The sequence below is a fragment of the Saccoglossus kowalevskii genome, chromosome 16, assembly GCF_978046115.1.
Source record: "Saccoglossus kowalevskii chromosome 16, keSacKowa6.1, whole genome shotgun sequence".
NCBI classification, from domain to species: Eukaryota; Metazoa; Hemichordata; class Enteropneusta; family Harrimaniidae; genus Saccoglossus; species Saccoglossus kowalevskii.
In genome coordinates, this window is record NC_140656.1 from 9,546,977 (window position 1) to 9,561,777 (window position 14,801).

Consider the following 14,801-nt stretch of genomic DNA (forward strand, 5'->3'; position numbering starts at 1 on the left):
AGAGGCTTTCTGCGGCAATGTGTTGATAATTTTAAGTGATATGCAAAATGAAAACAACGTCTGTATGAATTGCATATCATATACAACATAGGGTTTGCATTTTCATTGAATGGTAAACTTGCCCAAGGTAAATTTTAAGGGAAAGGAAATATTTTGAAAGACTATGTAACTAAACTCAATAAATGAATAAATCTGAATTTTGAAATAAATCGGTATGATAATGAAGTATAATTCTGTCCCAGACTGATTTATAATTCATGGTCTATTGCACTTCACGGCAAATCAATGAATTCTAACACATTGCCGATAGATGACGACAAACATGACATTTGGGTATGTGTAATTATATATTAATGTAGTTCGAATTAAAATTTGTAGAGAGGCAAGGTGCAGGTCATCACTTTGTATTCTCTTGGCGCAACTTTAATAGGCCCACAGCTGATGACATATTCTCAGTTTCTTTGATTAAACATCCTGTCAGTTGTGTACACTGTATAATAATTTTATAAGGTAACAACTAAGGGTGCATTGCCCTCTTGCATTGTAGGAGTGCCTCTTTGTGGTAAGTAACAATTAATTATTTTAATTTCTGTTCACCCGAATTAGAATTAATAAAAAGTAATTGCCCACCCGAATTAGAATTAATAAAAAGTAATTGCCCACCCGAATTAGAATTAATAAAAAGTAATTGCCAAAACTGAAATAATTAGAAAAGTAGCTTACTTTTTCTAAAGAAAACCTGTACGCATTATTTTGTTTCTTATACCACAATCATCAAATGTACTTTCTTCTTATTGCCCCTTGTTAATAAAATCCTGGAGAGAACAATGATGAGAATACGTGCAGTGTCCTAATGTGGAAGTATTGCCCAGTGGTTGTTTCTGCTGGCTCACTGATTGGTTCACCCCTACCAATATAAGTGTATATTTCTTTCCTGTTGGAAGTTTCAATATCATAATATCTTTCAAAATTAGGTAAAACTTGTATTATAGCATTTTTCATGATTATGAGTGTGGCCATTTTGTTATTAAATATACATGTGCCCTGTCTTATATAAGAGATGTATTCAATAATTTAAAAGAAATCTGACATAAAGACAAGATTGATTTGTGTTAGTTTTAGGTGGGGTTATAAATTTCGATTCTGTGCATAATTTGTTTGGTCATTTCCCAGCAAGAAAGACGTAGATTAAAAAATAAGTGAAAAGTCCTAAAAAACATTATTTGTCATCATATGAGCGTTTGGCTTGGCTTGACTTGAATTTCAATCAAACTGCATAACAGATCACAGGACTTTTCGTGCACTAATTAATTTCTATGACTCACTTTGACTAATTTTGTTCACTAGTGCTACAAGACTACATTTTTTCAATCAACCAATTAATTATTTGAACATTACTTGCATACGTAACTGCATATTTTATGCAAATTTATGCAAACTCATTCAAACATGTGAGACCGATTTTTGTTATATTAACTAGACATTATTAAAATGCACTACCATATTTACATTGTATTTGCCACATAATAGACTAGACTGATTTCTCTCCACATGCATTAATTGTTATACACTCCTAAAATTCAATTGACTTTAATTTGCTTATATTTAAAGTGCAGAAACGTTTAACCTTTTAAATTCAGCATTTCAAGCTGGGGGACTTAGCCAAAACTTCCCCAACATGAATTACGCAACCAATAAATGATCTTTTCCTATAATCCATCAAAGATAAACACTTTCATCAATTCTAAATAACCATGTACAATCTTTAGTTGTACATTTATTAATGGCGTCAAAGGAAGTCAATTATTGCCTTGCTATTAGATTTTCCTTGATTACTCACTTCTAACAACCAAAGTTCATTGAAGAGACTGTTGCTAGGTAACTAATTGAATGTAATATATCATCATACATCACCTGTCTTACAGTTGTCCTTGTTAGTTTTATTAATTCTAGACCATGGAATGTATGTTTGAAACTTGTACATGTTTCAACGTTTTTGCAATGTTGTTAATAAACAGATTTTAAATAAAAAAAATGAGAGACACATGACAAATAAACACCTCTGATCAAAAAACTCGTTGGTGAATGTGATAGTTCCAATAAAAAAACAAACAAACACAGGATATAATTATTATTATTAATTGAAAGAGCAATAACTGTTAAAATGTTATCCGACAATTGTTATTATTTTTGGAGCAAAATTATTCATAGTTTGATTAATTTATATCTTGCTAAAATATTGATACAAATATTTTCACATTATCTACCCTTTTCAATTTAGTTTAGATAAAAGGATGCAGACATTTTAAAGGTTTTTATCAATATCTACGATGAAGACAAAATTATACAATATTAGTAAAGATTAAATATTTAGTATATTTTTGTATTTTATATGAAAATGTTAAAATAGTAATACAAACATTCAATCAATAATGACCCAATTTGATTGAAGTATTTTAATTGGACTACAGTGTTCAATATTTCAGGAATATTGATCATAATTAATGTCAGTTTTGACAGTCCAAGAAAGGTCATAGGTCATTTCTGAATCTGATTAATTCCATATTCTCACACAAAGTGACATGCTATGATGAGTAGGTATTTGTTTTTGTGGCAGATATAAGATGTCAATGCTGATTTGTGAGATTGTACATTATCGTCATTCAGTCAATCACGAAGTAGCCAGCAGGGTACAGGTTAACTATTTATTTCTAGACAACACAAAATCGACTAAACCATTTAAAATGTAGTTTATCTGTTGTTAATACAGTGACCCCTAACGAAGACATGCTTCAGTAAGTTGCGATTTCGGCTAAGTCGTGGGTGGCTCCCAAAAATTTGATTGTGTTTTGCCAACAGTTTTTTGTAGTTGTATCGTGTATGTTAAAGGAATGGAGGAGACAACTTAACATTTACTGTCTGTCTATTACTGAGATACAATGGCGGCCTGACTTGAGGTGTTAACGAGGGTGTCAAGTCGCAACTTTTCGTACTTCTTGGCTAGTCCCCCAGTGATATAGCTCTATAAAACTTGCTACAATGAGTTGAATCCATCACTCTGATCTCTACTTCTCAACTGAGCAGCATGTTTAAGTGAAAGCTCCCCAGTCTGTCTATAGGTAAAAAAACTTGCAGCGATTGACTGTGTCGAGAAAGGTGAGTCCACTATTCGTGAATGGGTAAAAAATGAAGAAAAGATGAGAAAATTTTGCTTTTGAAGTTGACCAAGAGGCGGAAATAACAGAAAATGTGCAAAATTATGCGACAATGATGACATCGATAAACCTGATAGGCTGTGATGCTTTTCAATAAAGAAAATGTATTATAAATAAACCCATATGTGTATACTAGTATATGATTTTATCCATTTTTAATGCATTAACGCCCCTCGGTAATTCGCGACCCTTGATAAGTCTTCGTTTTACTTGGATCCCGACACCACAATTTAGCGAGGAGTCACTGTATATGCATGCATTGTTTTTATATCAAGTTTAAACAATCTATGCATGTCTGAAAAAAAAAGGATCACGACACGAACAGACGAATGGATGGACAGACAGACTGAGGACCAAAATTAATTGCTTGCTGGTCTGTCAATAAGTATTTTTTTACGTTTTCATGTTGTGTCATAAGTGAATGTTAATTACAGAAATGTTTCTATGGTCAAAATAAGTAATATTTTAATAATTCAGTATACAAAAAATGCAAATTTTGGTTTTATGCGCTTCTAATAGAGATGTGCTTCAAATAGAGCAAATATGGTAATACCTGTAGGAAAAATTGTAATAGGGGAAAAAATAATACTGATAAGATCTTATTGAATTATTTTGTGGAAGGTTACATTAGGTTAATTGGCAATGGTGGTAAAAAAGTTAAATTAATGAGTGAGAACTAATACTCTAGGGGAATCTTGTACTCATTAGGAAAATCATCACTTCCCATGGGTAGATATGATAACAGTAAATTACTGTTAATGATGCATATTAAAGTATATTATTGAGTGAAAACAACTATTATATTATTTAATAATATCTTTATGGACTGGATACCACCCTCGGTCATACAGCTTACCGTACATGTCCTCGCAACCTCAGGGGCTTTTGCCACACGACCTCAGGCCACAAAAGCTGTATCCAGTTCATAAAGGTTTTATCATATACCTTATGGGTGTAATTACAGTTTTACCATGGCGTGACCTCAAACACTGGACGTAGTTTAGAATGATGCATTTTGTTTTGATTGATGAAAGCTGGGTCAGGCGTTATACAGGAAATTATTGCCCTGATGTGAGGGCGCACTTCCCATAACGTCACGAGCTGGGCAATACAAGGTGTATGATGAGATGGAATTGATACAAGAAAAATAATGTTTATTCAAAGATCAGGTTTGTAGAGTCCCAGAATTTTCAAAATGTCCCTGAAAGTCCTGGAAAAATGCTTTTGAGTCATGGAAAGTCTTTGAAAATGAACAATCGACATAAAAATCCTTTACTTGTAAAGTTGTCTATTGAAATCATCATTAAAATGTAAATTTAAGATATACTGGTAGATTATTTGAATGATCAGCATAGAAAGTCAGCTATTTTATTATGGAACACTACAATTCTCAGGTTGCCAAACAAAAAATTGAAAATGCAGATAATGACCAAAGTTGTGATAAATAGTCTGAAAAACTCATAAAAAACTGATAAAAATTCCTGGAAAATGCATTTTATTTCATTTCAGGTATATGAACCCTGATGATAAAAAATAAATAAATTCTTTACAAGATGGACTTTATTTGAATGTTATAAAATACTTTTGTGAGTAAACAACTGTGATCACAGCCATAGCAACTGTTACCATGCCCATAACGACTGTTACCACAGTCATAGCAACCATGATCACAGCCATAGCAACTGTTACCATGCCCATAGCAACTGTTACCACAGCTATAGCAACCATGATCACAGCCATAGCAACCATGATCACAGCCATAACAACCATGATCACAGCCATAGCAACTTTCACCACAGCCATAGCGACTGTTACCACAGCCATAGCAACCATGATCACAGCCATAACAACCATGATCACAGCCATAACAACCATGATCACAGCCATAGCAACAAAGATCACAGACATAATAACCATGACCACAGCCATAGCAACCATGATCACAGCCGTAGCAACCATGATCACAGCCATAGCAACCTTGACCACAGCCATAGCAACTGTTACCATACCCATAGAAATCTTAACCACAGCCATAGCAGCCATGATCGCAAACACAGTTACCATGATCACAGCCATAGCAACCATAACCCTATCCATAGCAACTGGCTGAAAAACCTAATGAAAAGATGAACAGTTTTTTTGCATAAAATTCAAATCTTTCAAAGTTACTACTCAGTAATTTAATTTGGCAGAGTAAAATATGACAATGTTTGTAGGGGATGGATTTTATTCATACACATTATTACTTTTTGTTACCTATATATTTATTGCCTACAAAATTAACTGATATAAATGTTCATTTTCTAAAGATGCAATAAAATGTTACCACACAGGGATACTTATAAAAGCATGACATATTTTCCTTTTCTTAACGGTCAACAGAACAAGCTAGCCACATACCACTTAAAATTGTGTAATCTGAATTGCGAAAATTATAGGCATCGTAAACATTGATTGAAAATTAAAATGATTGAAGACAACCCTGCGTGTTTCAATAAAGAACTGCTAATTAGAAATATATGTCAGTATACCTAGAAATCCAATTTACAGGGAAGTGTCTGCGATAGAATAAGCTTGCTTTGTGCCCGTAATAGCATAATAAAAAACTTACTATGTAATCCAGTAATAGTTGCCAAAGTAAGCATCATTTATTTCAAAGAAGTCACTGTCGGTATACGTTTCTATAGCCACCTGAAATGCAGCCACTCATGGATATGACTATAGGGGAATCCTGCATGTGTTTGACTAATTTGCATATCAAATTGTCATAATGAAAAACAAGAAGATGGTCATATATCCTTATCTTATAGTTCTAAACATGAAACTTTTTAGCTCCGCTGTCGACTTTGTTGAGAGGGAGCTTATCATATGAGTGATTGTCCGTCGTCGTGTGTCGTCCGTGTCAATGTTTTACTTTTTCGACTTCTTCTTGAAAACTACAAGCCTGAATGCTTTGATACTTGGTGTATATGTAAAAAGTGATATTTTCGACTTCTTGTTAAAAACCGCAAGTCCAATTGCTTTGATTTTACATATATATGTACTACATGTTGACCTCTCTCAGATTTGTTCATTTTGTAATGATATCTTTAATTCTCAAATATTGGTGAATATTTTTGTAATTTTTGGTAAAAAGTGATATTTTTGAATTCTTGTTGAAAACAGCAAGTCCCATTGCTTTGATACTATACATATTGTTCATTTTCTAATGATATCTTTTGTTCTTTAATTGAAATGTGCATTGCGAACAGCGGAGCTATCTCAGCCGACTGGCTGCTTGTTTATTTTTGCTTGAAGGGAAAAATCGATGAAAATTAAATCCAGTGAAAATACATTTTTCCCTGTATTTTATATTCAACTCAGTGAAAATGTTGTTTCTGCGAAAATTAAATTCCAGTCAAAATAAATTATTTGTGTGTAAAGAATCAGTGAATTTAATGTCAGGATTGTGCTTATGAGAACAAACATATTTAAGTAAAAAAAATTATATCAAAACCTGAAGTGTTAGGTAATGACAGTATATACTGAAATGTTCAAAGCAATCAATGCAAGAAAAACACTTTGCTCTTTGACAGGGAGCTGAAATTTATTTGGAACCATACGTCAATACGGCAGACTTTTAGTACCACATCTGGTGGAACTCATTTAGTTGAGTTGTGTATGTAACTTCTTCAGACAAAGATGAATTGTTATCGAGCTCCAACACAGTCTAAACAATAATTCAACATATTTAAACTATCTTTCAGCTAGCTTAAAAGCTAAAAGCTTTCAAAACATATAGATCTTATTTGTGCACTGTGATCTGTCTGAATACGTCTCATACTAGCCACTTGGGCAAATTTAAAAAAAAAAACGTTGACATTATTGATGTCTGAGAAAAGGTAAAGCCAGGTGAGAACCAGATTAACCTTTTCACCAGCAGTTTTCTCTTTTTCATTACAAATTCACAAAAAAATCCAGTTTATAGTCTGCACTCTCCTTTAGAAGATTGGGACAAAAATATCCAATTTTTTTGAGTAAAAACTCAAATTTGACTCAAATTTCATCTGTTGGCTCCAAAATTAGAATTCATTTCCAGAAATATTGAAGAATATAAGAAAAGTGCAGGAAAATTTGGGCAAGGAGGTCTAGTGGTGAAAGAAATGCTTGGGAATTAAGTTATGTGTTTATTCTTAAAATAAGTAGGTAGTGTATTTCAGTTGCACAGTTCACAATTATTCTTGACAAATTGACAAGACAAGTTTCTTGACGACACCATTCAAATGTTGATTAGAATTTATTAAAATTTTCAAATTGCAGCATTGTCTGGCTGTGACATAACTATCAACATGTATGTCATTACCCCGGTAGCTATTGAAGTCACTATTAACTCAACACAGTCATGCTTTATATAGCACCAACAAAGACCATGGCTGGAGTTGATTGGTTAACACTTTGGACGCCAAAGTCAGCTATTGTCACCTTTCACCATATAAATCTGCAATTTTCCATGCAATGGAACACAATTTTTACACGCATATTTTAATTAACAATGTGCATCGTTATTTTCAATACGTGGTAATATATCCGGAGATTGCTTCAACATATTATTAAAATAAAAGGTGGCTTATACCCAGGGAGGAACATGAGTGGGAAAAGTACAGTATTTTTAAAAATATTCATAAAAACATATAACCAATAGAAAATTATATATTTAAATGAAACATAAAAATGAAATAAAATGAAACATCAAATTAAAAAAAAAAAACAACATACAAAATGTATGTTATTTCACACAATTTTAGGTAGGGAAATTTTTGTCTTTATTTTTGGAGTGATTATCTGATTAGACTTGGTTATCTTGAAATTACATAACAGGCTGCAAAATAGTAACTTGTTAGTTATCAAATAAAATTCTTTTTAAAAAAAATGGTTGTATTGTGAATTATACTGTTATTAAACTCACATTCTGACAAAAAAAGATGCCTTCTCATTTTAAGTGAAATTATTATATTAAAATCCTGCCAAAACCAAATCAAAATAGAATTTTGGAGAAAAGATTTACGTTAAACAAGAAACAATTTTAAAATTAATAAATATGTGCATGCTTCAAATACAATTTATTTTCTGGGCCTATATTTATTTATTTATTTCTATATTTTTCAGGATAATACAATTTAAATGACGTTGCTGATACTTGATGTTAACATGATACTAGATACTGTATTATTCATATGTGCCTGGATGACTTTTATTATGCTGTACCTGCAGTATCAAAAAGAGCAACGTGAGAAAGGAGACAGCATGGTTGACGATGACACCTCGTTGTCTAAGCAGGAGCTTATCTTCCAAGACACAAGTCTTTTTGCCTGCTTGGGTTTTTCTCATGACGAAGTGACGAACTTTACATCATTCACCGATCGCTTTTCAAGTTTTGATGGCGTCGCATCGGCAATAAAGCGAGCAGGTCTTCACACTAGTCATCTTATTGTTGGGATTGATTTCACCGCCAGCAACGAATGGCAAGGGAGGAAGGTCTTTGGAAATAAATCGCTTCATCATGTCTCTGGAAATAAGATTGTAAATCCTTATCAGAAAGTTATTGCAATAATCGGAGGAACTTTGGAAAAATTTGACAGCGATAACCTGATTCCGGTGTATGGATTCGGAGATACGGAAAGTAAAAATGTGAGTATCTTCCCAGTGAAAAAAGATTGGACTCAGTGTCGAGGATTTGGTGAAGTTCTTCGCTGCTACAATGAAATAGTTCCAAACATTAAACTCAGTGGACCAACCAGTTTCGCGCCAGTGATAAACAAAGCTATAGAGCATGTCCGAAACACTAATTTGTATCACATACTTTTGATAATCACAGATGGACAGCTGAAAAATGATAAATCAACGGTGGAGGCGATCGTTGAAGCATCCAACTATGCATTGAGCATCATACTCGTCGGTGTTGGCGACGGCCCCTGGGGTACTATGCGGCAATATGACGACATGCTTCCAAAACGGAAATTTGACAATTTTCAGTTTGTTGATTTTCATAAAGTGTGCGCTAAATCGAAATATGCTGAGCCAGCATTTGCCTTGCATGCATTGATGGAGGTTCCAGACCAGTATAAAGCAATATGTGAACTAGGCTATCTAAATGTGCCTAAAGATAAATACATCTAAATTTTAAAAACTAACTTTTCATTCTATTTTGGGATTTAACTGTTTGATTTATTTGACACAGTGAAACTCACTGAACCCATTACAATGTATTAGGGAGTATGAATCCTGAATTCTTCCTGAATCTGCGAGTCGTGTGGTAAAGTAAATTTAGATGGTATTGCATGAACCATTAAAGTTCTATAACACTTTAATAAACAAATTTAATGTATAAACACAAATTCTTTTCAAGCTGGCCTTAAGTGTACACTTTAGTGCCACATGAGGGCGCCATTTCCCTGCATTCCATAATGGCTAATGTAAAAAAATAAATAATTCCTGTGGAATTTTATGTCTGAGACAGACTAATCACCAGAAAACAAACTAAATATGCTTGGCAATAAGTATTTTCGCACACATTTAGAATTGCACCAAGAGATTTGACTGAGAATCAAAATTTACTAAGCACATACATTATTAATAGAAGACATATTTTTGTAGTATTTATACAACGCACTGTATATTTTCTGCATTATTTTTACTGTGCCGGCCCACAAAGGTTTTTTTTTTTCTCGTCCCAGGGAAAATTAAAAAAATTACATGGTGATGTGGTTTTAGTATTTTTTGTATTAAGATGATTCATTACCATGACAACAAGATACAATTAGTAAATAATGTTAATGATTACATGAATTATAAAGTTTGATTTGAATTGATAAAACATTATCTGAAACAGAAAACAAATGTTTCCCCATTCACCGTGTGTCGCACACTTCAATGATGTGTGAAATTGATACGTTAAATGACAAAAACCCAAACTTTTTGTTTTGCCTTTGGCGATATTTACCGTAATATGCTTATCAAAATCATGTGAAACATAATTTTATACTAATGAGATACAGGAACAATGCACAAAGACAATAAAGTTCACAGTAATGTGCATTGCATACTGGATATATAAACTTACATGGGCATGATCGAAAATGGAACATTTCTGAGTGACTTACATGATGCTTTGTACATACTGGCAGGTATTTTTTGATTGATACAGAGTACATATTTTGTGGTATTCTGGTAAAAAACTTTTTTTTTTCCACTGGTTTTGTGATGTGATGTACCGTATATGTGTTGACGGGCATATTTTATAATTGCTGTGAAAATAATTTATTATGGTCATTCATAGAAATATTCAACAATAACACAAGAAATAAGATGCGATTCTTAGCTTTATTCTGACGTATGTGGTGACCAGATATTTATATTTATTTATTTTTTGGCCTTGTTCATCTTTACCTGAACTATGAGATTTGTTAAAATTTTTAATTTTTTTTTTTTATGAATACAAACATTTAATAATTTATTTAAATTGTTGAAATTTACACACTTCCTATATTCTATTACATGATGTAGTTTTTTTCATATAAAATAATTTTCAAAAACATGTTCATATATTTAAACATTTGAACAAATGTGGTTAGAATGCGATGTTGATAATTAGATTTTACTGACTATTGCTTTCTATTGATTACATTTCCAGAGACACCTGATATTGATTGATACTTGGTGTCGCGACTAAATGTTAAAACTAAATAATTCAATAGCTAAATTACAAAACCAAAAAATAAAACAATATGGCTGCCTTAAATGAATTTATACTGAGCAAGCAAAATTATTCCACATTCCATTGCATAAAACATGTTAATTCTTGTATTGTAGTGTGATGACATGGGTGTATATGCTTTTGACTATGCTTGTCTAATGATCTACATGACCATATGGCTGCATGTGTTTTTTGATTGGTTTATGATAAAAAAGAAACCATTGTTTGGTCCGTATGTCACACTTTTGTATACAAATTCCATGTTATCTTATGCTCAAAGCAAATTTTAAAAATAGATACAATCTGTCATAACTGCCGAATACTTAATTCAATTAATTTTTTTTATCTTACCTGTTTTTATTATTATTTTGAGAATTTGTGAATAATAAATATGAAAGTTTATTTTGAAATTGTACATCGGCATCCATTAAGAATGCGAATAACGATGTTACAATATTTCATATTTTATTTTTTTGTTGTGAATATTTTTAAATAATGCTAATCATTGTTGATTTGTATTTTAATTAAATATTTATTTACTAGTATTTGTTTTGATTCAGTTATTCATTGTCCATTACTTAATTTATTTGTTTATCTTATTTGTGATCAAAATTTGTTTTTTAAAAAAAAAGTATACCATTTGATAAAGAATCACCGTGAAATCATGTCTGCCACAAATTATTGTAATTTTTCTGACAACCATTACTCTCATGAAATTTTTTTTCTTCAGAATTTAATAATTGTGATGTAATAGAAGTCATATTACCGATATACAAAGGTACTGCTTGTTGCTATGGTAACATATATGTAATTTAACTCGGAGACTGTGCTGCACTTATTTGACATATTATTAATCAAAATCATAAAATATTATGACTGAATGGACATGTATTTCGTATATATTAATATATAGTTGTAAAACTGCCATAGAGGGCAGTGTTCATAATTCTGATATATGATAGTCCAAGCTTTACTGTCCCCACAAAACTTGTCAATTTTTGATTCCGTTGTGTCTATGAGAATCCCTATATTTTGAGGTTCATGCTTTAAAATGTTTTTTTCTTCTCATTTTGGCATTATAATCACATTTTTATAGAGTTGATAATCATGAAATAATAGATAATTTCATAACGTGGAGTATAGCTATATAGAGCTAGTGATTTTAGACACAATTATCTTTTTTCTTCTTTGAAACACCAAAACTTTATGTTCAACACTGCATCAAATGTGTTCGCGACAAATTTCCCCCATACATTTGTGCCACAATCTATTATTGTTTAATTTCAAGACTAGTAATATAAACATTTTGAATAAACTACACTTTCAACATTAATGCTAAAGATCTTTTTGAAGGAAAGGTAAAAGAAATTTAGATTAATTCAGTATTGCTTAAACTAATTTGAAAAAAAAATTGTAGTGAATGAACTCTCTTTGACAGTGTTGAAAAAAAAAAAACATTTTATGTCAAATTTCGCTGAAATAGAACAACACAGTTTTGTAATTATTTGATTTTTGTCACAAATCAAATGCCAATCGCCCGGTGAGCAACCCCCCCCCCCATAAATGGTTATCAGGCAATCGTTTTATTTGTAAAATAACAATAATTTATTTTTAATTAATCAATTTTGTTTTGTAATGTCTTTTCATATAGGTATTATGTCGTACCATGACTCTTTGAAGCTGGTATAAAACTTGTGCTGGAATTTCATGGATTTTTTTTTATGAAAAACAATTTACACATGTATGTCACATGTGACTTAATTGTATTTTAAAATTGAAAACTAGCCTAGTAAAGTTCTATCTACTAGTATGTTTCCATGGAAACAAGCACCACCATTAAAATTGATCATCCACTAATATTTTCCATCTTCCAACTGATTTGCTATTTTTATAATTTGTTATTGTTTTAATTATTATATTTATTTTCTCAGGTAATTTATTTATTTCCATATTTATATTCACAAAAGTTCTTTCACGATTTATTGCAGTGTACATTTTTCACATTAATGATTACTAAAATAAATTCTTTTTTCTCCCCTGACAGAAAAATATTGTTTTTAAATAAACTGGAACTCTTATTTGAAGCAATAATAAGGAAATAATTTAAGTTTATCTTCTCTATGCTACAGACTGGTTAAAACAGGGGTTTTAAGAAACAATGTCAAACATTACTCTTCCTATAACATTTTTTTGCTGACGCACTGTTGAGACATTTTTTGTCTTGCTTTAAAAGTAATGGTTCAGCCGATACAATGGATGGCATTTCTGTATGTTGCCTATAGAGGGCACATTATATTTTTCTGCTGAAGTGTACAGCTGGTTTAGAATGTCACAGGATAAGCTCCTTAATGGTTATACCATTGACCATCTATGGTTATATAATGTACGTTAAAATTGTGTTCATTGAGTTTTCAAAATAAAAATTTGCCCTGTATTAAAACAATAAAACTTAAACCTTTACATGAACAATAATGCCTCGTTTTTTGTTTGCATGTGTGTGGTTTTATTCTGTTATTCTGATTAGGCATATCTTGACATGTTATAGCGAGGTGTCCACTGACATGCATCTACAATAAGGTGTATCTATGAACATGTGTTTACAGATTCATCTCCTGATGTAGTAACAGTGAGATATCTCCTGTAATAGACCATTTTCCGTACAATTGCGAGATCTCGCGAGATGCATGAAAGATGCGCGTCGAACGTCTGCCGCAAAAATCGAACGATTTGATTTTGAACTCGAATTTCCTTATTTCGTAGCTCACACCGACCGGCCGATCTTCGACAGAGGAATATTGCTTCCGAATACCCTTACTTAATCGAAATTGCCTATCATCAAATGTGGACAGCACATTATTAAGCATGGAAATGTCCCCAAAATACTTTCGCGTTTGTCGAATCCCAAGCGATGTTTGACGCCACTACGACCTTTGTTTGTTCTGTTTTTACGTTCGATTTCACGCATAACGCGTGATTCTCGCAGTGTACGGAAAATGGTCTATTCCTTTGTTATTCCTGTAGTTAGTTACCTAAAGACTACAACAAGATGAGAGTAATCAATAAAAAAAAAGACTCTCACTCCTTCATAAGTTTATTGACAATGGTAAATCACTAGTTACACAAACATTTAAAATCATATTGTAAATCATCCTCCATGTGCTCCCTAAGCCCTGAACCTACATGTACATTTAAAATAGAATATCCAAGCCACACCATGGGACTAATTTATCATACTATACTAGTATGTAGTATCACCGGTCAGTTTAAAAGAAAAGCACTTCCAATAATGAATAGCGCCACCACAAGACATAGAATTCACCAAGAATTCAGTCGTTTTCTGCCAATGTTTCACACCAAATTTGTTTAAAACTGTGAAATAGATTTTTGTTTCAGAGGTGAATATTGTCAATGGCAAAATGCATACAATAATGAATACAAATACAAGACATATGAACAAAAACAATTCTCGCTAAAAAAAACTGAACTCTACAGTACAGTACCAGGTTTAGTTGCAAATATGATCACTGAATTGAATTATTGCTTGGCATTTTAAAGAAAACAAATATGAACTACATTATCAAGTTCACACCTAAAAGCAACGTGTTCTAAGAACAGTGCTAATATGTTCTTCGTTGTATGAAACAATCCCAAAACAAATATAAATGTACTGACGAGTTCATTCATGTTGACAGAGGTGGTATTATTGAGGGGGACCATGAGATACCAGGGGTGAATACATCAATGGTAACTGTGCACCCAAATGATGAAAAGCACATACATGCACAGAAAGTTCTTTTAAAATCCAGGAAAACAAAAATTTCAATACAAATTCTTTTAGACCTTAATATTTAGTA

General features: G+C 32.1%; 1 protein-coding gene across 1 annotated transcript in view; it reads left to right on the top strand.

Moving 5' to 3' along the window:
* The window catches only part of LOC100378961 (uncharacterized), a 31,445-nt gene extending 22,060 nt beyond the window's left edge, over positions 1 to 9,385 (top strand). The window contains exon 2 of the mRNA XM_002734169.3: positions 8,361 to 9,385. Within this exon, the coding sequence (XP_002734215.1) occupies positions 8,376 to 9,371 (996 nt within the window). The 5' untranslated portion in view covers positions 8,361 to 8,375 and the 3' untranslated portion in view covers positions 9,372 to 9,385. The remainder of the gene's footprint in view (positions 1 to 8,360) is intronic.
* Positions 9,386 to 14,801: the final 5,416 nt, after the last annotated feature.